General features: G+C 38.2%; 3 protein-coding genes across 4 annotated transcripts; all 3 read right to left on the bottom strand.

The window, feature by feature from the left end:
- Positions 1-3,136: 3,136 nt before the first annotated feature.
- LOC131970527 (gastrula zinc finger protein XlCGF26.1-like) lies at positions 3,137-12,494 on the bottom strand. Its single transcript, XM_059331945.1, has 8 exons — positions 12,229-12,494; positions 10,799-10,897; positions 9,544-9,754; positions 8,727-8,797; positions 8,372-8,497; positions 7,449-7,728; positions 6,070-6,818; positions 3,137-4,570 (listed from the first exon to the last, which is right to left on the bottom strand). The coding sequence occupies exons 1-8, from the start codon at positions 12,385-12,387 to the stop codon at positions 4,304-4,306; spliced, it is 1,962 nt and encodes a 653-aa protein (XP_059187928.1). The 5' UTR covers positions 12,388-12,494; the 3' UTR covers positions 3,137-4,303.
- Positions 12,495-13,434: 940 nt separating this feature from the next.
- LOC131970086 (zinc finger protein ZFP2-like) lies at positions 13,435-18,910 on the bottom strand. 2 transcript variants are annotated; one of them, XM_059331351.1, is made up of 4 exons: positions 18,776-18,910; positions 17,152-17,482; positions 16,211-16,276; positions 13,435-15,011 (listed from the first exon to the last, which is right to left on the bottom strand). In XM_059331351.1, the coding sequence occupies exons 1-4, from the start codon at positions 18,866-18,868 to the stop codon at positions 13,579-13,581; spliced, it is 1,923 nt and encodes a 640-aa protein (XP_059187334.1). In that variant the 5' UTR covers positions 18,869-18,910; the 3' UTR covers positions 13,435-13,578. The 2 variants fall into 2 exon arrangements, with proteins under 2 accessions (XP_059187334.1, XP_059187336.1); XM_059331353.1 differs by having other exon boundaries at positions 17,152-18,507; positions 18,776-18,874.
- An 82-nt stretch (positions 18,911-18,992) lies between these two features.
- On the bottom strand, positions 18,993-25,971 carry LOC131970590 (oocyte zinc finger protein XlCOF6-like). The gene is made up of 4 exons (XM_059332021.1): positions 25,307-25,971; positions 24,617-24,948; positions 22,924-22,990; positions 18,993-22,371 (listed from the first exon to the last, which is right to left on the bottom strand). The coding sequence occupies exons 1-4, from the start codon at positions 25,758-25,760 to the stop codon at positions 20,777-20,779; spliced, it is 2,448 nt and encodes an 815-aa protein (XP_059188004.1). The 5' UTR covers positions 25,761-25,971; the 3' UTR covers positions 18,993-20,776.
- Positions 25,972-26,173: the final 202 nt, after the last annotated feature.

Below are 26,173 nucleotides of genomic sequence, written 5' to 3'. Positions count from 1 at the left end.
TAAATAGGGTTGTTTTAAAATCCTGACAGAAGTTGCAAAAAGTAAAATCAGATTTTAAAATTTGACATTGTCAGAAAAATACTGCTCAATTTTAGATTTGTAAGTAAGATTGTTTATGAATCCTCTGAAAGTAATCAAATGTTAAAGTCTTTATAGCTGATCTTTAATAAGTCTACTCTTACTACTGTGGTGTTGTTGTCGTACACAGATCCAAATGATGATTTCACTTCAGTCCTTCGCAACATGTTCAAAAAGTTAAGAAGCTTACAGTCATTTTCTTAAACCTTCACCCAGACTTTTCTAAAATCTAAAGGCTCCAATGATATCATGATACTTTGGAAATGAAAAATGTCAGTAATTCCCATAGTTATCAGAGATTTTAGCTTGTAAACCTGTTTTTGGTTTAATTTAACAAGATCGAAAAAATAATGTACAGCAGTCAATGGCGAAAGAGACGTTTAAAAAAAAAAATCTTGTTTGAATAGTGCCATGAATTACACAGTCAATCTAAAATATATTTTTGCAAGCCAATAAAGTAGAAGTTTGTCCTTGTACCATTTAGTTTTGCGTGAATCCACTCAGTGAAATACATTTCTCACATCTGCACAATATATGTCACACTGAAGTCATGTGTTTCATTTAGCTTTGGTCTTTTTATTTAAAAAGAACGAGCAAATACATGACTTTAGTGTTACTAATTACATATTTTCAGTCTTATACAGTTTAGTGACAAAAATGCAACTGTCTTGACTCGTAGAAATGATCTATTTAAATTAACAAACGTGTAGTTCATGACACAATTCAAATTGAGTCAAAAAATGAACACTGCAAAATAGGTGTGTCTAAAAACAAGATAAAAACACTAAATCTGAGGGAAATGATCTTTCTGCATGGACAGATAATTTCACTTGACAAGATAAAGATTAAATTAAGATTATTAGGGCGTTCCCGGTGGCACACCTGGTAGAGCGCGTACCACAGAGGCCCAGTCCTCGTAAGCGGGCGGCCCAGGTTCGAATCCGGCTCGGAGCCCTTTCCCGCATGCCTTCCCCTCTGTCTCCCCCTTTCACTCTCAATATCTCTCCTGTCAATAAAGTTACAAAATGCCCAAAAAAATATCTTAAAAAAAAAAAAAATTAAGATTATTAAATCTAGAAATAAGCATGTTGAACGCTTAAAATAAGAAATTAACTCTTAAAACAAGATAAATTAAAGCTGCCAGCATTGATGAACTGGCCCGAGCAGAGTGACCTGATAATTATTTGTTTCTTACCAAGATAAAAAAAAACTTTCGATTTAGAAGTGTTAGATCATTTATCTTGTTTTAAGAGTTAATTTCTTATTTCAAGCGTTCAACATGCTTATTTCTAGATTTAATAATTAATATTTAATTTAAGAGATCTTGTCAAGTGAAATTATCTGTCCATGCAGCAAGATCATTTCCCTCAGATTTACTTGTTTTTAACACACCTTTTTTGCAGTGAACCGTCTCTCTCTAAATACTGTACATTTGTTTCTGATGTCCCGTGGTGGTGGACCAGGAGGGATTGACTGTGTCTCCCTGTGTGCTGAGCAGAGGTTTGCAGGTCAGAATCACCGGAAAAGCTAAATGTGACCAGATGTAGTCGGACATCCGGCTAGTTTTGGCATCCTGCATTAAAGATACTATGTATTTAGACGTACCGAATCTTTCTCTGGCATACTAAATAGTGTCGTAGTAGTATAGATACTGGAACGTACATCTTTCCTGTCAGTTAGGTGCTCATTTAAAAAAAAAAAAAAAAATCTTTGACTGTTCTCCTTAGTTCGAACCAAGGTTATAATAGTTTTGGATTTTTCATTAGTTTTAGTTTTAATTTTGTTGTGAATTTTTTGTTTTAAAATTCAGTTAGTTTTAATGAGTTTTTAGAGTGAGTTTGCTCATTTTAGCTTAGTTTTTATTAGTTTTAATGTTAGTTTTAGTTGTTTTGTAATGGGGTATTTGTTGGGTGCCAGATTCAATAAGATCACAATAAATGTTTCCTTTATTTCCTTTGTCTGATCCATCTCAGCCAATAAGTTTATTAAGTCATAAAACCAGATAGATTAAATAGATTTCATTTCAACCAAAAAGATTAACGTATGAAAAAAGTTGACAAAGATGAAAACGAAGGACATTTTCACTATAATTTTAGTTAGTTTTAGAACCACAAAATACAGTTTCAGTTAGTTATTGTTTTTTTTGGTTTTTTTAAAACTCTAGTTTTTATTTTTATTTCATTTAACAAAAATGTTTTTCAATTCTAGTTTTTGTTATTTCGTTAGTTTTCATTAACTTTAATAAACTTGGTTCGGACTCTTTTCTTTTGTTATTATTGTTTTGTTTTTGTACCTTATTCATGTTGTCATTCCTGTTTCACTCTTTACAAGTCAGTCTGGAAAACACTGACTACGTTTACATGCACACTAATATCCCACTTTTTATTCTGAATTTGATATAAACACAACATTCTTTTTGGATTATCCAAATTTTCCAATAAGGACATGTGGATATACCAATATTAGTCTGTTTTTTGGGGGTAGTATTCTCAGCTCCTAACTTAGCTTCACCTTCTTCACCATCATTGGTCAAAACTGAAGCATAAAATATACATATAAATGACATCATCTTAACCAACTAAATTTTAAAAGTTTTACACTTGGGGAATTTATTCATGTTATATTGTGGCAGTTTGATGGAAAACATCCAAATGTCAAACAGGAGGGTTAAAGTGTTAAAATGTCTAGCTGAGAGTCCTTAGCTTAGATGGATACAGGAACATTTTCAGAGCAACTCTAAACAAGAAGGTTTCTATCTTTGAGTTGTGAAAATTACATTTCAGACCTCATCCTGTGCTTTAGGAAACACTGATCAACGTTTTTTCACCATTTTCTGACGTTTCATAGACCAAACTAAGGATTGTTTACTCGTGAAAAATAATCGACAGATTAATCGACCACGACTGTTAGTTACTGCCCTTTTTTTATTGACCGTGTATATAGCTATATATATATATATATATATATATATATATATATATATATATATATATATATAATATAAATATTGTCCTTTTCACAGTACGGGCGAAAATCGATATATTTTTTGCATGTAAACGTAGTCATTCTAAGTAAATGTCTTAAAGTTTAAACACAAGGAAGGTGCTCAGCCAGGCCTCTTAAACCTTGACAAAGATAGAAAGATGGTGTCCACAGTTACTGTCTCCACATTGTCACTTAAAGCTTGTTCATGTATTTGTTCACACTGCAAAAAATGTGTGTCTGAAAACAAGATAAAAACACTAAATCTGAGGGAAATGATCTTGCTGCATGGACAGATAATTTCACTTGACAAGATTTCTTAAATTAAGATGATTAAATCTAGAAATAAGCATGTTGTATGCTTAACCCATTTAAGGCGGGAAAGCATTACCGCATTTCTACCATTAAAACCGGGGGCGCTGTTGTGTTATTCTACCATTAAAGCAGGGAAAGCGGATACGTCGTTTTGTAGTATTTGTAGTTTTTCCACCTATTTTCGGTCTCTTGGCCAACGAAAAGCATCAGAATACATGTGGGAGTGTCGCAATGCAACAAATTGATTTAAAAAAAAAAAAAACTTTATTGAAGGTTTGGACAAATAAACTCAACTTCTCATGCATGAAAGCCACATATAGGTATAAGCTCTCAAATATGTTTTGAATGTCATTTCTATCTGCTACAGAGGCTGACAAATCTATTATTTAGTAGAAGCGTTGACACTTCTGTTGAATTTACAGAAAAACTTCAGGTTTTAGGGGCTTATTTTAAAATCGCCCAGAGGTTTTACAGGCATTTTGTCCAGGCATTTTAGGCCTAAATGGGTTTAAATAAGAAATTAACTCTTAAAGCAAACAGTGTGCACTGCAAATTATTTGTTTCTTACCAAGATATAAAAAAAACTCTAGATTTAGAAGTGTTAGATCATTTATCTTGTTTTAAGAGTTAATTTCTTTTCTTCTTTCTCTAATTATCTGTCCATGCAGCAAGATCATTTCCCTCAGATTTAGTGATTTTATCTGGTTTTTAGACACACCGTTTTTGCAGTGCACTAATCTGAACTCACACTGCATCTATCTCTACCACTTTCCTTCTGGATATCTTCGAGGTGAAACAAATCAAATCTAGAAACCCCAACTCCATGATGATCAAAACCACTTTCACAGCAAAGTCTTCGTTTTTTATCGATCCACTCATTTATTCCTCAGCAACTACAGGGCCCTCACCTTCTGCTCTCTCACCGTCACTAGACGTAGAAACATTTGTGGTCCTTCAGGTTCCTCAGGTAGGAGAAACTCTTGCCACACTTGTCACACATGAACTGTTTCTCCCCGGTGTGGATCTGCTGGTGGGCTTTCAGGCTGTTGCCCTGGTTGAAGCTGCGTCCACACGTGTCACAGCTGAACGGTTTCTCCCCCGTGTGGATCCGCTGGTGCCTGTTCAGGTTTCCTGTGTTGCTGAAACATTTCCCACATGTGTCACAGCTGAATGGTTTCTCTCCTGTGTGGACAATCTTTGGAGGGAAAGAAAAATGTTAATATAATATATATAATTGGTCTTCTAAATGCCAATCTGCCCTGAAAAAAATAATAAAGAAGTTCCAGTTAGATAGATGATGATGATTAGTTCATAGAGACCTAAAACTGTTTTGCACATTGTATTATATTTATTTTTATTATGTTGCTTATGTTTTATTATTTTTACTCTATAACAAAAACATTTTCTTTTGTCCAGATGTCAGTTGTTGGCATTAACAAATCACATTTACTTGATTGCTGTATTTAATTTCTATTTTTTCAGTCCTTTACTTGTTTTGTTAGGTGTGTGTGTTTGAATAAAAAAATAAAATGTCAATAGCTGTCCTTTTTTAATTTCTATGCTTATGTTTGTATAGGCATTTTCTATCTGCTTTGTGTAGCAGAGTGGTTCTTCAACCAGTTAGAGAGTTAACAAGGGATTTTACAACTGTAAATACAATTGGCTACAGCAATTTATTGAAATTTAAGTACATTTGTCTGAATTATAAAAGGTGTAAGTGGCCAAATGAAGAGCCATTTGGGAGCCAAAGAGCGGCTCTTCTTGGTGAGCTGAGACAAATGATCCAGATCACTAGAAAGAGACAAAATTCCCATCACTATACTGTGAGAAGTGTTTCGTAGTGTTATCCTAAACTTATCTTCCTTTTTTTCTTTTTTCTACAAGTGTTCCAAGTTGCATTGAACAAGCTGCCCCAATTTAATGTAAATCTAATTCAGCCTGTTAAATGTTGACAGGAAGTTTAGTTTGTTGCATTTGTAACCACACAGAAGCTTTCTGTGTCATCTCAATATGACGTCTGTGGGTAATAATGTATCTGTTGGCTTGATGTTTAATAAAAAGTACCTAAAAATGTAGTTTTTTCAAAAACTCTTTGCTTGCCTGTTGCTGGTTTTTAGGAAACTAGTCCTACCTTTTTCTGAGCTGCTCAAACATTAATGTTGCTACAAACCAGCAACATCTATCTGTTTCTTTGTCAAACACAACACATGACTGTTGAGTATATCTTTTTATGTTACTGCACTGAAAAAAATAGAATTTTTGGCCCTGTAATTATTATTTCAATCATCTATATAAATTCTACAAAGAAATACGAATTCAATGCTTTTACTTTAAAATAGCAGTTTTTCATGTAGTGCATTACTTAGTGATTGTTTGTTATTATGTGTCCTCAGTTTTGTCTGTAAATTGAATCATTTGTTCCAAGTAATATTCACTAAACCAGTTCATTGGCTTAATTATAAATAGTAAAATGTAATTGAGGGACGTCAGTGAATCTGCAATTTACTTGTGAAATTTCATTAAAAAAAATAAGTGGTTCTATTAAATAAATATTACTAAGAAACAGCCTGAGTAAAGATTACAAACACTTTCTGTGTGGAAAAACTTGCCTAGCTTTTTTTAAGTAAATGTCACTCCAATTTGTTTCAGTGTGTTGAACCCGTCCATCATAAACACAACACTGAATCAACCTACCTGGTGTGTTTTAAGGCTGCTGTGCTGTGTAAACATGCGACCGCAGATGTCGCAGGAGAAGGGTTTCTCCCCGCTGTGAGTCTTCAGGTGGATCTTCAGGTAACTGGACGACTTGAAACTCTTCCCACAGAGCCCACAGCTGTGAGGCCGGACCACTGTGTGGTGCTGCTGGTGCGAGCGCAGGTCTGTGATGGAGCTGAGCCGCCGGCCGCACAGCACACACGTACAGGGGATAGTGGCAGCGTGTGTCTGGATGTGTTTGCGAAGTGAGTCGACGCAGGCCACCGTGGTTCCACACGCAACACATGCCAAAGAGTTCTGGTTCTCTGAGTGAGAAGTCTTCTGGTGCGTCTTCAAGGCACTCTTCTGGATGAAACATTTGCCGCAGGTCTCGCAGGTGAACGGACGCTCCCCGGTGTGAATCCGCTGGTGGCCTTTCAGAGTGTCCGCTTGGTTGAAGCTTTTGCCACAAGTCTCACACCTGAACGGCTTCTCCCCCGTGTGGATGCGCAGGTGGCGCTGCAGGTTACCTTGTATTGTGAAGCTTTTGCTGCAGAACTGACAGTTGAAGGCCCGCTCTCCTGTGTGGACCATCTGATGCATTTTCAGCCCGTGGGCTCGGTAGAAGCTCTTCCCGCACTGTTCACAGCGAAACGGCCGGACCTCGGCGTGAAGACGCTGGTGGTTTCTCAGCAGCTGCTTCAGGGTGAAACCCTTCCCACACACATCACAGGTGTGTGGTCTTTCACCTGGATATGGAAGAGATTAGAACAATAAGAGTAATGGAATATGGCATACAGAAAAATAACATGCTCCCATAAGGCGTGTTTCCTTTAGGGGGAAGAGTGGCCACCGGGAAAGTCTCAGGCCACGCCCTCTCTAATGTCCGCTCACTCTGCGTGTCTCCATTACAAAAAGGCCTCCAGAGGGATTTAGAGACTCTGGAGGTGACGTATGGTTTTCAATCGGCGCGTAATCTTTTAGCGACAGTTTCGACCGTGATCACATGCTAAGGGGTTAACATCCCCTCCGGCTCTGCAGCTGGGAGAGACTGCTGCAGGAGGACTGTGCTGCTTCAACTCAAATAGTGCATGTTGTCGTGTAGAGTACTCCTTCACATCCTGCTTATCGTTCTATCCAATCAGCAACCAGGCTTTTTTGAGGGGAGAAAAACGGCCCTGCTCTTCAACAGGGACAAAAAAAAGTCCAGTCAAAAGACCGCTAGGACGGCTTGTATTCAAATTAGGGGTGTATCGGCGAGTGAGACCCGCCTCATTCTGGGTATTGGGCGGTAGTGGAAACAGCCTTACTATAATAAGCATTTTTAATGATTTGACATAAATCAAGTGACTCCTCCTGCACTGTACTACCACACTCACCTGTATGCAGCAGCATGTGAGCATTGAGGCTCCGCTGGAATGAAAAGCCTCGGCCACACTGGGAGCAGTGGAAGGGTTTCTCTGTGTTGGCCCCGTGGACCACCTGGTGGGCTTTGAGCTGCAGCAGCTTGGTGAAGGTTTTCCTGCAGTGTTTGCAACTCAAAGGCTGCTGGTTCAGACCTTCCTTCTTCCCTCGTCCTCGATGGGATTTGGGCTTTAAAACACGCTTGGGTCTGGTGGTGAATCCTGGATCGGCGTCATCTGGATCTTCTGGCTCCAACTAACAGAAAAATTGCACAGATTGTTTATATATTTCCTCCTAAAAATTAACTCTCTTTCTTGTTTTTGGTGTCCAAAATGCAAAAAAATCTCTATTAACAGGTCCAAACAGGTCATTATACAAGTTCTCCACACATTTAAAAGATCATTCTTAATTTAGCATAAGAAGACCATATATATATTTTTGACATAATAAAAGGACACAAACAAGGTAATCAGAAAAAACAACAACAACAATAAAAACCAGTTCCACACAGTGTAGTTGCAGTTCCTTCCCAAAATATTGAGTGTTTCTAAGCCTCTGAAGAAAAATGCAGCAACCTTTAGTCACATGCACGGAGAGAAAGTTCTTCAGCGTTCTTTGCCGACAAAAGAAACTTTCCCCCTTATATACAGAATTTCAGTCTTACATGATCAAAGAGAAACTTCAAAGAAACGGATTGTGAATACAGCCAGTTAGAAACTTGTCATGCAAAATACACATTATAACCTCCTGCAGTTGGGTTTTCTGCTCATGTGTCTCTGAAACAAGATTTAATTTATTGTGCTATGAATGTTTATTGTTTTAAAATATCAAGAATCTAACACTATTTTTCCACAACAGGCATAAAAAAACAAATAAATAAGGAGGTTGTGAGAGCTACCTGGTAGTCTGGGTCGTCCTCATCGTCGTGGCCCGCCTCGTCTCGGTACTGACCAGAATCAGAGGACGCCTGGTCGGCAAAAGCCTCCAGTCCTTCCTCCTTTATTATTACAGGCTGGATGCTGTCCTGAGAACAGAGAATTTGGATACATTTAAGAGTTAAAAAAATGTGCCTGGGTGGTCTACAGGACTGAAAATAAATATGATATGGCTGTCCACATAATTTAATGTTCTTTTGTGCTCAAAACTTTGTGAGTGTCAGACTTCTTTGCACTGACCAACATCAAACCGTTCAACAAAAAAAAAAAAAAAAAAAAGGATGTAAGAACATGGACATAAAACAAGATGAGATTTACCTCATAAGTTCGGCCTTTCCACAGGTGGATTATAGGAGATCTCTTCACTTCAGCATCGCTGCTAGAAACAACTGGGAGGAAAAGAAAAGAATGTTTCATTTTTTTTTCATTTCATTAATCATTTTTTTTGTGTTAATATCTGCTTCATCAAACAGCAGAGAAGGAATAAGAGAGACGATCAAGACAGCACAACTACTTACATATCTAGCAATAGTATCTTAATTATATTGTTTTGAGTATAATTTACCTACTGACCATAGCTTTATGTGCTTATTTAATAATTAGTATTAGTATCATTATGTGCTTATATAATTATCTTATTGTGTAAAGACTTCTTTTTAGGATTGACATTGTGAGATTTTTTCATGTTTTTCAAGCTATTTAACTGTTGAATATGGTGAGTTTTTACCTAAAAATATTGGTTCTAGTTGAGAGTTTTAGTTACATGTAGTTTAAATGTTATTTTTAAAGCATTTTCTACCACCAAAACATGCTCGTTTTAAGTATTACTGGCTTATTTTAATGTCACTACAGTTGGGCTTTTGAAGCCACAATTGCTCAAAATAAGTATATTTGGATTTATTTCAAGCTATCATTGTTTTTTCCAGTGCCTAGATATTTTTTACTTATTTAAATAATTCTTACAAAGAAACATTCACTTACTGCACTGGCAGATACTTTTACTTGTTTCGAGCATGTATTTGCTTAATTCTAGTTATTTATTTCTTGTTTTTGTCAGTTGATTTTTACAGTGTGAGCCACACATCCAATTTTCCACTTGATGTTTAATTAAGAACAGAAAGAGTGATGTCATCACCTCTGCGACTCTTCCTCCCTGAGCTCTGGACGCTCTCTCCTTCTGCTCCGTTGGTCGGAGGCCTCCTGACCTCCTTCTCTCTGCTGCTCTCCTCCGTCAGCTCCTCCACCTCCTTCTGGCCTTCGCTGCCCTCCAGCACCAGCTTCAGCTTCATCTCTGCCACCTCCAGTCTCCTCCTCAGGTCCTCCATCTCTGCAACACCCTGTGTGACCTACGAAGACAAACGTTTAAACTGCCTGCTCAACCATATGGTAGAGCACACTTTGAGTAACCATATTTCAATGAAAGGAGTGTTGAACTGATATCCACCTGATTGAACTTCTCTACCACTTGGCTGAGGTTTGTTTTTCTAAAAAAAATCTGCTAGATGTCACTGTGTCTTTAAATAGTTAAATGCCTCTTAGTCCCGCCTCCAACCAGGAAATCAGAAACAAGAAAATCACTCCAGACATTTGACCTGTTTTTGGTGAAATTTTGAAAAGTAGGTAATTTTTTTGACATATCATCAGTCAGACGCCTTACTGAACAGAATAATGTTAAATGATTCAAAAAAAAAAAATGAAATGAATGTATAATAATTTTTTAAAAACTATCTCAACCACATGGTTGATTTGGCGCTTTATGGTTAGCTTAGCGGTATTAAGCTAATGTCGTTATTATGAACAATGTGCTATGAAATCATAACTTCTGACCATTTATTGCTGTAAATGTGAAACATTTAATGTTATTCAATCATAAATATGCTGAAATAATTAATTAAGAATGTAGTTTTTGTCACTCTCTGAGATGATTTCCATGTAAATATGGCAATTATATAGAATAAATACGTGGAAATCATGACTATCACAATTAATTCCATTTTTAACAAAATGACAAATGCTGGTATACTAATATTTTTACCATTTTAAGAGAATGTGGTTTGTAATTTTTTGTATTGTTTTATTACTAGATGGATACAAAAAGGGGTGAAAGGGTTAAGACAGCCACTGGACCACAGCAGATCTTTGCAGACATTCTGGATCCTTCCTTGGTAGGATCCTTCCTTGGTAGGATCCTTCCTTGGTAGGATCCTTCCTTGACTTTGGGATACAGCTTCTGTCTTTCAAAGGCTGTAGCTCTGAAGTTAAAAATGACTTCAGCATCAAGAGAAGATGCTGTAATAGGATCCTTATATAATGACATCCTTTCTCCCGATAATACCAAAATATATAAGATTGACTTTCACAAAGAGGAGCAGCGTGGTGAAGTGAGGTACCTCTAACTGCAGCAGAGAGGAACAGTCGTGGAACAGCTGACAGATCTTCTCCACAGCGTCTCGAGCCTGAGACGTCATGAACACACTGACCTGGAACACCTGAAACAAGATATAAACAGGTCATAGTGAGTGATATTATGATGATCTTGTTCCTGTTTTCTTGAGACCAATTAAGACTTTTATTATTCTTAATATATGTATTTTAGGAAAACAATGTGGAATTTAACTAAGTACATTTATTCAAATACTGTACTTGTAAGTTCTCTCAAGTATCAAGGTTATAATAGTTTGGGATTTTTCATTAGTTTTAGTTTTATTTCGTTATGATTTTTTTGTTTTCAAATTCAGTTCGTTTTAATTAGTTTTTAAAGTGAGTTTGCTAGTTTTTATTAGTTTTTATTTTTTTGGAAAATGCTTAGCTTTAGTTTAGTTTTTATTAGTTTTAGTTTTTTGTAATGGGATATTTGTTGGGTGCCAGATTAAAAAAAAGTCACAATACATGTTCCTTTATTTCCTTTGTCTGATCCATCTCAGCCCCAATAAGTTTATTAAGTCATAAAACCAGATAGATTAAATAGATTTCATATCAACCAAAAAGGTTTACTTAATAAAAAAGTTGACAAAGATGAAAACGAAGGACATTTTCACTATAATTTTAGTTAGTTTTGTAACCACAAAATACAGTTTCAGTTAGTTATCGTTTTTTTTTTAAACTCTCGTTTTTTATTTCAGTTACTGAAAATGTTTTTTCAATTCTAGTTTTCGCCAACTATAATAACCTTCTCCTCCTCTCTCCTCTGCTCTCCTCCTCCTCCCCTCCTTCTCCTCTCCTCGTCTTCCTCCTCCTCATCTCCTCTTCCTCCTCTCTCTCTCCTCCTCCTTTCTTTCCTCGTCTCCTCCTCCTCTCTCTCTCCTAGTTGTAGTCTTGTAAATAGTTCCCCTGCTAGATTGACAGTCTGTCTAAAATCTCAGTGTGAGACTAAAAACTTTCCCAAATCTTTATAAAGTCTTCTGATTCGCTGGGTTTCTGTGTTTTATTTTATATTTGTATAGGTAGCATATGAAGGTCCAGGTTGAGTGAAACCTGTAGCTGAACCTTGTAGACCTACAGCAGGTAGAAAGGCCCAGACCTGCTCTAAACTAAAGATGGCGATCAAAGATGGATTCTTCAGTCTCTGACCAACCAGAGCTGCATATTTAAAGTGATTTTAGTCTTAATATGATCTCCAGCCGCCACATAGTGACTGGTAGTTTAAGTTTAACGCTAACGGTTGGAGGCTAACTAAAGCTAGCTCTTCTATTTCTATGCTCAGCCGGTAGAAGGAGGGAGCTCCCATAGAGATCTATGAGAGCATCAACACCGGAGGATGTTCCGTTAACGGACACCGACCCGGTCTCTGTCAGACTCTCTGACCTCCAGGTGAACGTACCTTCTCCTCCGGGCTCCTGTCGGTGTTTTCGGACTCCTCCGGGCTCCTCGGAGTGTTTTCTGTTGAAGCGGAGCCGCAGATAACTTTGGTGATTTCTGTCACCGTGTTGTTGACCATTACCTCCAGGATGGAGCCCAGCTGCTCCTCCAGCTCACACATTATGAATATTAATATGTCAGCTGTAAATATAATGTCTGTCCGATGACTGAATCACAACACTAACAGGTTTTTCTGCTACAATAATGTCGCTTTGGAGCCACTAAGTAACCATAACAAGGAGCCCTACTTCCTGTTCCCAGTTCACGCTCTTCAAAATAAAAGCTTCCCTTCTTCAGCAAACAACAGTATTAGAAGAGTTATTAATTAATTCATATATTCAATCAACCTTGGAAATACATTAAAGTAGAGACACAATTTTTATTTTATTTAAATTGACCTCACAATAAAATTGAGATATTGAGATTTTTTTTTTAATTCCAGGTTCTAGGTGCTCAATAATACAAACTAGTGACGGGAATTTTGTCTCTTTTTAGTGATCTGGATCATTTGTCTCAGCTCACCAAGAAGAGCTGCTCTTTCAGCTCCCAAATGGCTCTTCATTTGACCACTTATACCTTTTATAATTCAGCCAAATTTAGCACTGTTTTGACTTGTGATTAAGTGATTAACTTGTGTTAAGTGTGTGTGCTACAGTATACGTATATTTTCAGTGAAAAAAAAAAAAAAAAAAAAGTAATATAATTTTATCTCACTTTTTTACTTGATCACTATCTAGATAATGATTTCCCTATCAAATAAATGTATAATTTATATTATTTTTATGTTTAAATTCATATCTATATCCAAAGCAGACCATGGTAAGTGCAATTACTGCTTGGTTTTGAGTTGGACTTTGTGGTTTTTATATAATTATTTCTCTGAAATAAAGCAAAATTAAAATCTAAAACTTTGTCACAATATAAAACAGACATCAAGGAGTTAATTTTCAGTTATAACTAAATTTTGACCAAAAATGTAGTTACTGCAGTTAGACTTTGTATGACAGTATAGGGGAAACAACATTCTGGCATATTTGTATTTCCCCTCAACCAATCACAATCATGGTGGGCTGAGCAAAGACTCAGGAAGCCGCAATGGTGCCTTTGCGTGAACTAAAAAAAGAAGAAAAATAGTGGAGATAGCGTAAGCAGAGATGAATGCTGCATTGTTGAAAACCTTTATTTAAACTGAATTTATCTGTTTGGAGTTTCAATACAAGTGTTTGGTGGTTTTGGTTCAAGTTAAAGGAACTTTTAGCTCTACCACAGGGATGAATATAAAAAAGTTTCAGAATGTGGTTACTGTGCTTCCTTACATTTTCTGACATTTCTCAGCACAGTTGTGTCTCTTGAGCAGCCTTGAGTCTGAGAATCCGAGTCCACAGCTGCTGCAGTAGTACGGCTTCTCTCCCGTGTGAACTTGCATGTGAAACTTGACGTGTCCAAGCTGCCTGAACCTCACTCCACAAACCTCACACTCGTACGGCTTCTCCCCCGTGTGGACCCGTAGGTGTCTGCGGTAGTTTGTGTAGATCCTGAAGGCCTTTCCGCACTGCTCACATTTGTACGGTTTCTCTCCAGAGTGCTGCAGTTTGTGGGACTTGAGAGCCTGAAGGATGATGAACCTCTTCCCGCACACGTCACAACCAAACGGTCGTTCTCCAGAGTGAATCCTTTGGTGGTAGTCGTACGTCGCTTTGTAGAAGAAAGACTTCCCGCATTTGTCGCAGTTGTATTGCATCGGACCCGTGTGAATGAGCTCGTGTCTCTTCAGGGAACTCGCGGTGTCAAAGCCCTTGCGGCAGGTCTTGCAGCTAAACGGCGTCACGTCTATCGTGGTTCTGTCCTGCCGACAGATGACTCTGCGGTGAGCTCGATCTGGAGTTCTTCGTCTGACGATCTGCCCTTGTCTCTCATCGTGAGTTACTTTCTGGTGTTTCTGCAGCTGGCAGTTGTAAAGAAACGTCTTTCCGCAAAGATCACACATAAACGACTTTGAGGCACCGTGAAGAAGCATGTGAGCTTTCAGCTTGTTGTCCTGAATGAAACTCTTCCCGCAGACTTTACATGTGAACGGTTTCTCACCTGTGTGAATGCGGATGTGTCTCTTCAGGTTGTGTTGCAGGGTGAAACCCGCTCCACATGTCTCACATGTGAACGTTTTCCCTCTGTGGACCGACTGGTGCGTCCTCAGCGACCTCTTCTTTACGAAAGCTTTGCCACACACGGTGCATTTGTAAGGATGTTCGCCGGTATGAACGCTTTGATGGCACTGCAGCGTGAAGGCGTACCTGAAACCTTCCCCGCACACGCTGCATTTGTGTGGCTTTTCCACTGTGTGAACGACCTGGTGAGCGTGCAGGTTGCGTTTGGTTTTGAAGGCTTTCCCACAAGTGGAGCAGATAAACGGCCTGACGTCTGTGTGAACCAGCTGGTGCGTCTTCAGCTGCATATTTGTTTTAAACGTCCTCTCACAGGTCTGACACTTGAACGTATCGTACTTCATCTCCTCGTGCCGCAGAAGGTGATACTCAAAAGTTTCCATATTCCTGAATTTTCTGGGGCACTGGTCGCAGGAGAACGGCCTCTGTTCTTTGTGAGAGTTCATGTGCTTCTTTAGATGAAACTGTCGGTTGAAGCTCTTGTTGCAGACGTCACACACAAAGACTTTCCCTCTCGCTCTGACTTGGCCCTCAGCATTTTTGGATTCTGCTGTGTTTGTTTGGGTACAAACTGCTGCAGCGTCTAGACAGGAGAAGAAAAGAAATGATCACACAAAGAGTAAGACTAATATTCGGCAGCTGTTAGTAATACAATTATTATATCTACAAAATAAACACATTCCAAATAAAAAAAATCATATATACATTATTCAAACAGGGATGCTATTTGCTGCCTTTAGCCACCAAACGCAGCGATTGTTAACATTTAACTTTTCAACCTACATTTTTGGCTCCACGTCCAATAGAAAGACACGCAGCAGGTCACTCATCACATTTTTCATCGTTTTTTCAGATAACATACTTTGTTATCCTCAATAAAATTATATAATCAAAATTATTTTTTAAACAAAAATAAAAGTCCCAATATTTGACAATAAACGTGTAATGGTGAGGGAGTAAAATTGTTAAATTTTGTTAATTTTTACAAAATTAAAGATAAAATATATATATATATATATATATTCTTTTTTTTTTGTTATAATAAAATATATAATTTGTATTTAAAAGACTGGGATTTGACATAATGTTTTCTTTTTTTATTACAGGGTTCACACAGCAACTTAAGAGTCAAATTAAAGCAAATTTCAAGCATTTAAGATACCGAAATCAAAATATTCCAGACTCTCAAAGCCTTTGTCACTCCGTCCAAATTGTTACTATAAATTCATTTATATGTATGTATATACATATAAATGCAAATAAATACATATATTTATGTATATTGAAACTTTTTTTACCAGCTGTTATATTAACTTTGAGTGTGTTTTCATTATGATTTATATTTATTTTTTATTATATATTATGATTACTTCATCGATAATTACAATTAAAGTAATTGTGTAGATGAAAAGATTATGTTTAAACCCAAATACACAAACCCATAAATGAGAATTATTATGTGTGCTACATCATCCGGTGTCTGAAATTTTAACACTTGTGACAGATAAAAAGATAAATAATGAAAAATATGAACAAAGAGAGCGGTCTTTTCCTCCTTAACCATATTATCATAGACTCGCAAAAATAAAGTAAACCCAGTTTTCCCAGCTTGACACAAATAATTCAAATTTTTGATTAAGGTATGCTGTTATGACTCAATAAACTCAGCAATGACATGTTAAAACATACATAATGTTAAATCAAGGTGTCCTTCACATCATTACATAACACTTTTGTCTTATTAATGTGTAATACTTCCACATATACAATTTAAAATCTCACCTTGTCTGTTAGCTGGTGATAACACGTCCTTCGTTGCCTCTCCATCATCTGAACCAGAAATGAAAACTAAAATAATGCAAAGAAAAAAATATTAGTCAGTTAGTCCACTGAAAATGCAATAACAACTATTTTCCCCCTAAACTGCACCAAGTACAATGTAGTTTTTGTGCCTAAACCTAACAAAGTTGTTTTACTGCCCTGATCAAAACCAAACGGCGACTGTTTAGAGTGTGTGTCATATAGTGCCGAGTACAAATTAGTGATGTGTTGGTTGTGAACGAGTGCTGAAACGTGACAATGACAGAAATAATATAATATATATAATATAATAAAGTATGATGTAATATAATATAATATAATACAATATAATATAACTGGTCTTTCTCAATCTGCCCTGAAAAAACTAATAAAAAGTTCCAGTTAGATAGATGATGGTGGTTAGTTCATAGAGACACATAAAACTATTGGATGCTGCTGTTTTGCACATTGTATTATATTTCTTTTTAATATGTTGCTTATTTATTATTATTTTTACTCTATAACAAAAACATTTTGTTCGTTTTTTTGTCCAGATGTCAGTAGTTGGCATTAACAAAGCACATTTACTTGATTGCTGTATTATATTTTTTCAGTACTTTACTTGTTTTGTTAGATGTGTGTGTTTAAATAAAAAAAATGTCAATACCTTTTTTAATTTCTAAGCTTGTGTTTTTAAAGGCATTTTCTATCTGCTTTGTGTAGCAGAGTGGTTCTTCAAACTAAATTTGGCTGATTTATAAAAGGTATAAGTGGTAAAATGTAGAGCCATTTGGGAGCCGAAAGAGCGGCTCTTCTTGGTGAACTGAGACAAATGATCCAGATCACTAGAAAGAGACAAAATTCCCATCACTAGTACAAACAGAAGGACTGACCTGGATGGTTAGTATTTAGTTAAAACTTACCACTCTCCATCCCAGCAGCAGCAGCAGCTGTTTCTGTTTCTGCCTCTGTTAGTTCATCTGTGTTTCTTTTCAACTTCCCAAAAGGCTTCAACGTACAGAGCAAGCCGCTCTGCTCAAACAGGACCGGACAGCCGTTCAGGACATTTTCTCTCCATGTTCTGGCGTTCTGAAAGTCTTCAGTCGTCGTGTTCAGCTCGCTCTCCAGCCGCTCCACTTCGGCCTTCAGACTCTTGTTTTCGTTTTGCAGCACAGAGGACAGTTGGGAGAAAATGGCATGGATCTTTCTCATTGCCTCCCGTACCAACATTTCCACAAAACTGTCAAAATCTGTCTGTGAGGATTAACATAAAGCAGTCAGCACAGTTTATTATAAATCATCTATTAGGAAGTGTCAAATGTATTTATGGTGGACACACATACATGTACTGCCATACACAATCTGTCTTTTAAATGCCCATATAAATCTTTCAAGGTTGAATCTAAACTTCTGATAAATTAGTGGATAACAACCAAACTAATGCTGGGCTTCCACCAACAGATGTCCCCAGTTCCTTAGTAAATATAGGAGTTTTACTGGAGTCACGGCGATCCCGTCATCTCCATGGTTAAGTTTAAGGCAGTAATCTGCTCTGTTTCATATCAGTCTTTTCCTAGTCTTGGTTTGGATCATATCAAACCTGTTTGATATTATCTCAAGTCTCAGTGACGTAACACAATCATCAACCAATAGATGAGCGGGGGAAAGGTCCCCGGTTCCAGGCCGGCCAGTAAAACCACTTCCACAGGAAAAAGGAACATCACAATAATGCCTCAATAAAAATATAGTGATGTCATATATTTAGATGTTTCTTAGTAAAGAGAACAGTAAGGAGACCCAGTTAAAATGTAGAAATAAATGTTTACATAAATAAGTAATAAATAATCCATGATTAATGTATGATTAACTAAATGAAAGTTTACAGAGCTGATAAATATAATTATTCAATTAAACACATTATAATTAAATAGGACATACATGTATGTCATGAATTAATTTCTAAATGTTCCTTTCCTTTATTCTTCTTTATATCTATTTTTTACTGTAAAATAGTCAACTTTTCATGTGATAAAAACAGAAACCCTTTTTCAGCTTTGTGAGGGGCATTTTGTGGCATCTTCTCTTCTTGTTGTTGTTGTTTTCAACACAAACCACTGAGTCACACACTAGAGCAGCTGGAGCCAAAAGCTGCTTCTCCTCCATTTAGTCAGTTTTTACTAAATCCAGGACTTGGTTAGTTAGAGCTGAATTAGATGGCTTATCTTCATCGGCAGTACAATCTCCACATCACTGGAAAGCGGTAACGCGTCATTTACCAGCTGCAATTTATTAAAAAATAATAATTAAAAACCCGTACTAAGTGCAAGTGTTGATATTTATATATCAATGCAGCTGATTAAGTACCAAGAACGTCATTCCCCCCGCCCCAGAACTTAAAACATTTAAGTGAGCTACTTTTTGTGACGACAGTCCGCCATCTTTGTTACTGTGTCTCCTACTTGTTTTCCTCCCGCTGGTCCATCTCCCCCAGCTTCAACTCGCCTGAGTCGTTTAACAGAGTCTCTGGTGTATCAACCGTTTACTCACCTCCCGTTTCACATTTGGCTCATCAATTGCGGCTTTAATGACGGTCTCTATGATGGACTTTGTCGCGGAACTAAAGACGACATTTTCAGACATTTTTAACCCTTTAACGTTAACGGACTTCTCTCCGAGTGAACAAACAGCAGAATGAGCGCAATTGGACCCGGAAATGAAAGCAGCACAACATCAACATTTCAAAATAAAACTCTTTAAAAATGGCTTCGATTGCAAATATTCTTTAATTGCAATAACAAACAAAAATATTATTATATACACAATGCAACAATGCACAGAACTCTACTTCAGAAAGTCATTAAACTATTTCAAATTGTTCCGTTTTAAAATAATCACATCTTAATTGCTTTTCATTGATTATTTAAATTGACAAACATAAATTAGTACAAATTAAAGAAATCTTAAAAAACAAACAAAAAAACCCCACCTCAACCATCACTTTAATATCAACTCAACTGGTGAAGGAAAGTAGCTTTAGCTGCTGAAAATAACTGACATCTTTGCTGTATTTATCATCCAAGCATTTACAGCATCATCTGTATGTCAGAACGACCTCAATACCTATTATTAAAACCAATATTTGGGGTTCACATGATTAACTTTGTGATGTTTAAACAGCATCAATATTTATTGAAGGTTAACGTCTGTATTTATGTTTTTCACAGCTGAGGTTAATGGAATAAAAACAGCTGTAAATGCCACAAACAATGCTGCTAACCTCAACCCTGCAACTACTTTTACTGTCAATTACTGTATTAGTTACTTTTGATTAAACCCTTAACTCTCAAAATTAATAACAGACGAGTTACCAAAACCCTGAAGTGTTAAAACTTCTTAGTTGACCAGCCAAAACAAAAGCGTTCAGTTTATTACTAAGAAAACAAGCATCCCTTTGTCACTGTGCAGCTGTCACAAGTCAAGATTTTCACTTAACAGACAAATCTTGCGCAAACTACTTTGTGTGTACCAGCTCTCAACAACAGACTATAAAACTAGCATTAAAGTAAGTTATTTTATTGCCAAGCAATATTTTGAAAACAAAGGTGGAACCACATACAAGTAATGTTGTTTCCCTTAAAACAAAACAAACAAAAAGTACTTTTATTTGACTTCCTTAGATTAAAAGGATACCTCACCTGCAAAATGACCATTTATTTATAAAGTTTTATAGCATTGCTGTTGTTTAACATGGCCCCCATTTACTTCAATTTAGATCCGGGATAGAAACTCAAATATCACAATTTTTTGGAACACATACCTCAATAATATCTGAATATTTCATAATGAGATTTGACAAATAATCATCATTAAAGTGGAAATAATGTTCAGAAAATTACATTATTTCACTGTGAAACAGCCTTTAAAACAAGGAAAAGACGACACTGCTGCCATATTAAGATATCCAGAATCTAAGAAAGATATCTAGCCTCATAACTAGGGCCGCAACTAACGATTATTTTTATGATCGATTAATCTGTTGATTATTTAAACGATTAATCGATTAGTTGTTTGGTCAATAAAATGTATAAAAATATCAATCAGTGTTTCCCAAACCACAAGATGACGTCCTCAAATCTCTTGTTTTGTCCACAAACCAAAGAGATATTCAGTTTATTGTCATAAAGGTACAAAGAAACCAGAAATATTCACATTGAAGAAGCTGAAATCAGAGAATTTGGACTTATTGTCTTTAAAAAAAAACTGCTCAAACCAATTATTGGATTATCAAAATAGTTGACGATTAATTTAATAATCGATTATTGTTCGATTAATGGAATAATTGTTGCAGCTCTACTCATATCAAAATATCACTATATTATTGATATATTTACATGTCCAGCCCTACTTCAATTCATCAAGATTTGTCTCTAATTCTTTTGGTTCGATGTGGAGGCGTTAAAAGAATTTTTTTTTTTAAGTTTAATGGTCACTTTGCAGGTGAAGTCCTCCTTTAACCCTTTAAGTTCTCCTGTCTGTTGATCAGCTGACCTACGGCCCGTCACAGCTGTGCTTCTTGAGCTGCCGTGAGTCGGAGAAGCCGCGGCCGCACTGCTGACACGAGTAGAGCTTCTCCCCCGTGTGGACCTGCATGTGGGACTTGAGCTGGTTCGACTGGTGGAACTTCCTGTGACAGTAAACGCACTCAAACGGCTTCTCTCCTGTGTGGATCCTCATGTGTCTGTAGAAGTTCCCGTCTGTTCTGAAGGCTTTGCCGCACTGGTCACATTTGTACGGTTTTTCACCCGTGTGAATCCGCTCGTGCTGCTTCAGACTTCCAGCGTGGAAGAACCTCTTCCCACACACCTCACAGACAAAAGGTTTCTCTCCGGCGTGGCTCCTCTGATGGTAGCCGAAAGAGTACTTGTTGTGGAACGACTTCCCGCAGATGCCGCAGTGGAACTCTTTGTGCTCGCTGTGGCCTTTTTCATGAAGTTTGAGGGAACAGGCGGCGCTGAAACCTTTCAGACATATTTTGCAGCTGAACGGCTTCACCAACGACTTGTTTCGCCTTCTCGCGTGTAAAAATCTCGACGTGCCGTCCGCGTCGTCGTTCCTGTCGGCGTGCACGTATCTCTGATGGATCAGCAGCCTGCAGTTGAAGAGGAAGGTCTTCCCACACAGGTCACACATGAACGGCTTCCTGGCGCCGTGGATCAGCATGTGCGACTTGAGCTTGGTGTTGTCCGAGAAGCTCTTGCCGCATTCCTGGCAGGTGAACGGTTTCTCTCCCGTGTGGATGCGAAGGTGCCTCTTCAGGTTGTTGTTCAGGCTGAAGCGTGCGCCACATATGTGACAGGTGAAGGGTTTCTCCCCCGTGTGGACGATGCTGTGTCTCTTCAGCGCCGTGCCGGTCCGGTACGAGCTGTTGCACACGGTGCAGATGAACGGCGTGATGCCTGTGTGTTTCCTCTTGTGCACCGTCAGCGAGTGGGCATATTTAAACGACTCCTCACACATTGTACATTTGTATTTCTTGGCGTTGGAGTGAACCATCTGGTGGAAACGCAGGGTGTCTTTGCTCTTGAATTCCTTCCCGCATGTCGCACAGCTGAATGGTCTCTCCTCCGAGTGTACGGTCATGTGACACTTCAGCTGCACCGAGTTCTTGCAGGTCTTGTCACAGAGCTGGCACTTCAGCTGCTGCTTCCACTTCTCGTGGCGCAGCAGGTGGTTCTCCAGAGATTGCTGGATTCTGTACGTTTTCCCGCACTGGTCACAGGCGAACGGCTTCGGTGGTTTCAGCCGCTCGTGGCGCTTGAGATGATTCTGCAGCGACTGCTCTCTGCGGTACGAGCGTTTACACTGAGGACAGGGGAAGGGCAGCGGGGCTTTACTGGTCTCGTGACGCAGGAGGTGGTTCTCCAGAGACCTCTTCACCAGGAAACTTCTGTCACACTGATCACAGGGGAAAGGCTTCTTGTGGACCGTCATGTGTTTCTTCAATTCACCTTTCCAATGAAAACTGGCGTTACAAAGTTCGCACGAGAATCGCTTCACTGTCCTCGACTCTTTTCTTTGAGGTTTTCTTGCCTGAACTCCAGCGGTCTTGACATTTTTCTCTTCTGTGATCTGTTCAGAGAAAACTGGAAATAAAACAGAAGAATAGTCAATGTATTTGTAGAAATTATATATTTTTTTCCCAAAGCCAAAAAAAAAAATGCACGTGTATGTTTTAGGGCTGCAATTAACGATTATTTTCATTATCGATTAATCTGACAATTATTTAAACGTTTAATCGATTAGTTGTTTGGTCAATAAAATGTATAAAAATATCAATGAGTGTTTCCCAAACCACAAGATGATGTCCTCAAATCTCGTTTTGTCCACAAACCAAAGAGATATGCAGTTTATTGTCATAAAGGAACAAAGAAACCTGAAATATTCACATTGAAGAAGCTGAAATCAGAGAATTTGGACTTATTGTCTTTAAAAAAACTGCTCAAACCAATTATTTGATTATCAAAATAGTTGATGATTAATTTAATAATCGATTATTTTTCGATTTGTCAATGAATTGTTGCAGATCTAGTATGTTTTGGTGTCATTAACAGTCTTCTGCTCTCTGAGAAGACAGACTTGTTTCCTTTCCACAGGATTTTATTAATCGATGCAGTCAAGTGAAGATCAATTCATACCTTCTTCAGTTTTAAAAGTTGGCTTCCTCGTCCTCCTCGTTCTCCCTGAAGGTGCCTCTTCAGATATCTGTGATTCAATAGACAATAACTTTATTTTAATTTTAAAAAGTTAGTTCCATTCAACAAAATGAAATCTGCACCACAACAGTGAAATGTTTCTCAGGCATCACACTTCCTTTTCCATAGAAATAATAATAATAAATGATGGTTCAGTCTGCTGCTAACAACCAGCTGTTGGGTCTTAGAAGGAATGTTTTTGGTTTAAAGAAATTGCAAAAATTACATTGTTTACCTAAACCACAAAATGTAAAAACAGAAATGATCATCAGATATTCAACTGATGATGTTTGACAAATGTTTTTGTAAGGAAATATAGGCTCAAATCTAAGCTTAAATAGTGACATTTAATCAAAGTCACTTTATTCTACATGTCTCATCTAGAGTTACGCAAAAAATAACTAACCAGTTATTAACCACTGTTAGACAACAGAGACAGAATAACAGATTCTTCTGTCTCTGTGGATGGGGGTCACTATCTGATTATCTGTGTATGTAACCTTTCTCTGTGCGTTTATAGATTAATCATGCAAGATGCTTTGCTATAGGGCTGCAACTAACGATTATTTTCATAATCGATTAATCTGTTGATTATTTAAACGATTAATCGATTAGTTGTTTGGTCAATAAAATGTAGAAAAATATCAATCAGTGTTTCCCAAACCACAAGATAACGTCCTCAAATCTCTTGTTTTGTCCACAAACCAAAGAGATATTCAGTTTATTGTCATAAAAGGAACAAAGAAACCAGAAATATTCACATTGAAGAAGCTGAAATCAGAGAATTTGGACTTATTGTCTTTAAAAGAACTGCTCAAACCAATTATTGGATTATCAAAATAGTTGACGATTAATTTAATATTCGATTATTGTTCGATTAATGGAATAATTGTTGCAGCTCTACTTTGCTATAATGCTCATGTGTTCATATTGTTGTTAAACTATTGGTAAACTAAATACATTTACTCCATCTGCATAAACTTTCTCTGCCCTATTTAGAGTAAGATTTTATTATCACAAAAATATATATTTTATGTGGATATTGTTTGTTGCAAAATCTGTCTCTCAAATAACATCTCTGCAGGTCATATTATGTTTTGTCTTCTCTGCTTGGTGACATGACGTGTTGAATAAACTGACAAATCAGCAGATCGAGAGGCGACTACTGGAGAGATCTACCTACATTCTTAGAAAACTTGTGTCAGGCTATAAAACGGGTTCAGGGAAATTAGACTGGTCCAGCCTTCATGATCTGACCAGCTGTTGTGTAATCAGGGACGTGTAGTTTGAACCCAGAGACTCTGTAACTGCACATTTCTTGACGCGTTGTAATAAAATGAGGTTAAACTGAGAACTCAGACATCTCCCACTTGGTGAGAGGATTTTGTTTTGGAGTCAGATAATTTAATTTTAAAGGTTTCCTCAATGTATTTCCCAACAATAGGCCTTCTTTTGTTATATTAATTTCAACTTATTTTGGCACAATCACTCGTCCCATCCTCCCCCTCCTAAGTCTGTCTTTTTTTAAATTATAATAAAGCACAATAGCTCCCTCCTCTTTTGACTTGTTTGGTCAAGTGGCTGTAACATTAAGAGATCGCTGCTTCAAGACAAAAACAACGTAGAAACACCCGACCTTTTCCTGCGTTGAGTCGACTCCGCTGGCGACGCTGGAGTCTGGACTGGGGTCTGGACTGGGGACGTCCTGAGGCGAAGCTGCTGGTTTGAAGATCAGCTGCGTTGTTTCAGACGGCGGAGGCGTCGGGGGCTGGGAGACCACTTGGCCTCCACCCACCAGCAGCACCATCGGGGCTACGGCAGCTTTAGGGAGCAGGATCGATCCGGCTGTGGAGCAGGAGACGGATTCAGAGCCTTCTTCTGGATCCAGAGGGATCGACGTGGGTTCTTCTTCCTCCTCAGCACCAGGATGTGCAGCAGGACTAGTGGAGACTGAGACCACAGGAGCTCCTGTTGAGTCAAAGACAGAGAGTCAGTCTGATGTTTATCACAGGTTTCCTTCGTGAGAGTAAAAGTTTAAGGACTTTTCAAGGGAACCTAAACTAGCTTTAATTTATCTTTAAGAGTTAATTTCTTATTTTAAGTGTTCAACATGCTTATTTCTAGATTTAATAATCTTAATTTAAGAAATCTTGTCAAGGTAAATTATCTGTCCATGCAGCAAGATCATTTCCCTCAGATTTAGTATTTTTATCTTGTTTTTAGACACACCTTTTTAGCAGTGTAGTGGAGTCATTTCACAGTGTGGTATTAGTACTTTTAATGAAGTTTCTCTGAGTCCTCTGCCTGCTGATTGACTGTCTCTCACCTATCAAGGCACCGTCCTGCAGCAGGATGTGGCTCTGCTTGCCCCCCTGGATCTGATTGCTCTGGTTGCCCCCCTGGCTCTGGTTGCCTCCTTCACTGATGGTCTTGAGCTCCTTCTCCAGCTGCTCCATGTCTCGTCCCAGCTGACCGACCCGGGCCTCCAGCTCCTGCTGCAGCTGTCCGGCTTTCCTCTGCAGCACGTCCTCCAGCTGCTCCACCCGGGCCCGCAGAGCCTCGTTCTCCTCCAGCAGCTCCGAGGAGAACTCCGTGAACACCTTGTGGATCTGGACCACCAGACTCTTCTCCACCTGCTGCAGTTCTCCGAGCTTCGCCTCGTCCCACTCCGCCTCCTCCTCCGCCGCCTCCTTCGCCCAGACCTCCCTGCAGACGGTCACTGCCGCCCGGACGGATACCTCCACCAGCGACGCCACTTCGCTGCCGAACCTCGCCTCCATTTTGATTCCGTTAAATGTAAAACTGACCAGCTGTCTCCGCTAGTTCTCAGGACATTTTATAGGCTGAAATAACAACTTAGTTCACAGTCCGCTGGACTTAAAAACAACAAATATCTCTTTTCCGTGTGAGAGTAACACTGGCTGTCTGTTATGGCGGCAGGTCCGCGTCGGAAATGGTTCCGTGCTGCACATCCGGTTCTACGTCACATCCGCAATTTCAAAATAAAACACAGAAACCCAAATAATGCTCCTTATACGTCTTTCTTCTCCTTCTTCTTCGTCTTCTTCTTCTGAGTTTTATTGGCGGTTGTCAGACCAACGTACATGTGCATTACCGCCTCCTACTGACTGGAGTGGTGGAGCAGTAGATTGACAGGAAAATAAGGAGAGAAAATAATAATACTGATAAAAAA

Source organism: Centropristis striata, chromosome 4 (genome assembly GCF_030273125.1).
Source record: "Centropristis striata isolate RG_2023a ecotype Rhode Island chromosome 4, C.striata_1.0, whole genome shotgun sequence".
NCBI lineage: Eukaryota > Metazoa > Chordata > Actinopteri > Perciformes > Serranidae > Centropristis > Centropristis striata.
The sequence above is the reverse complement of the archived record's forward strand: the minus strand, read 5'-3'. Positions and strand labels throughout refer to the sequence as shown.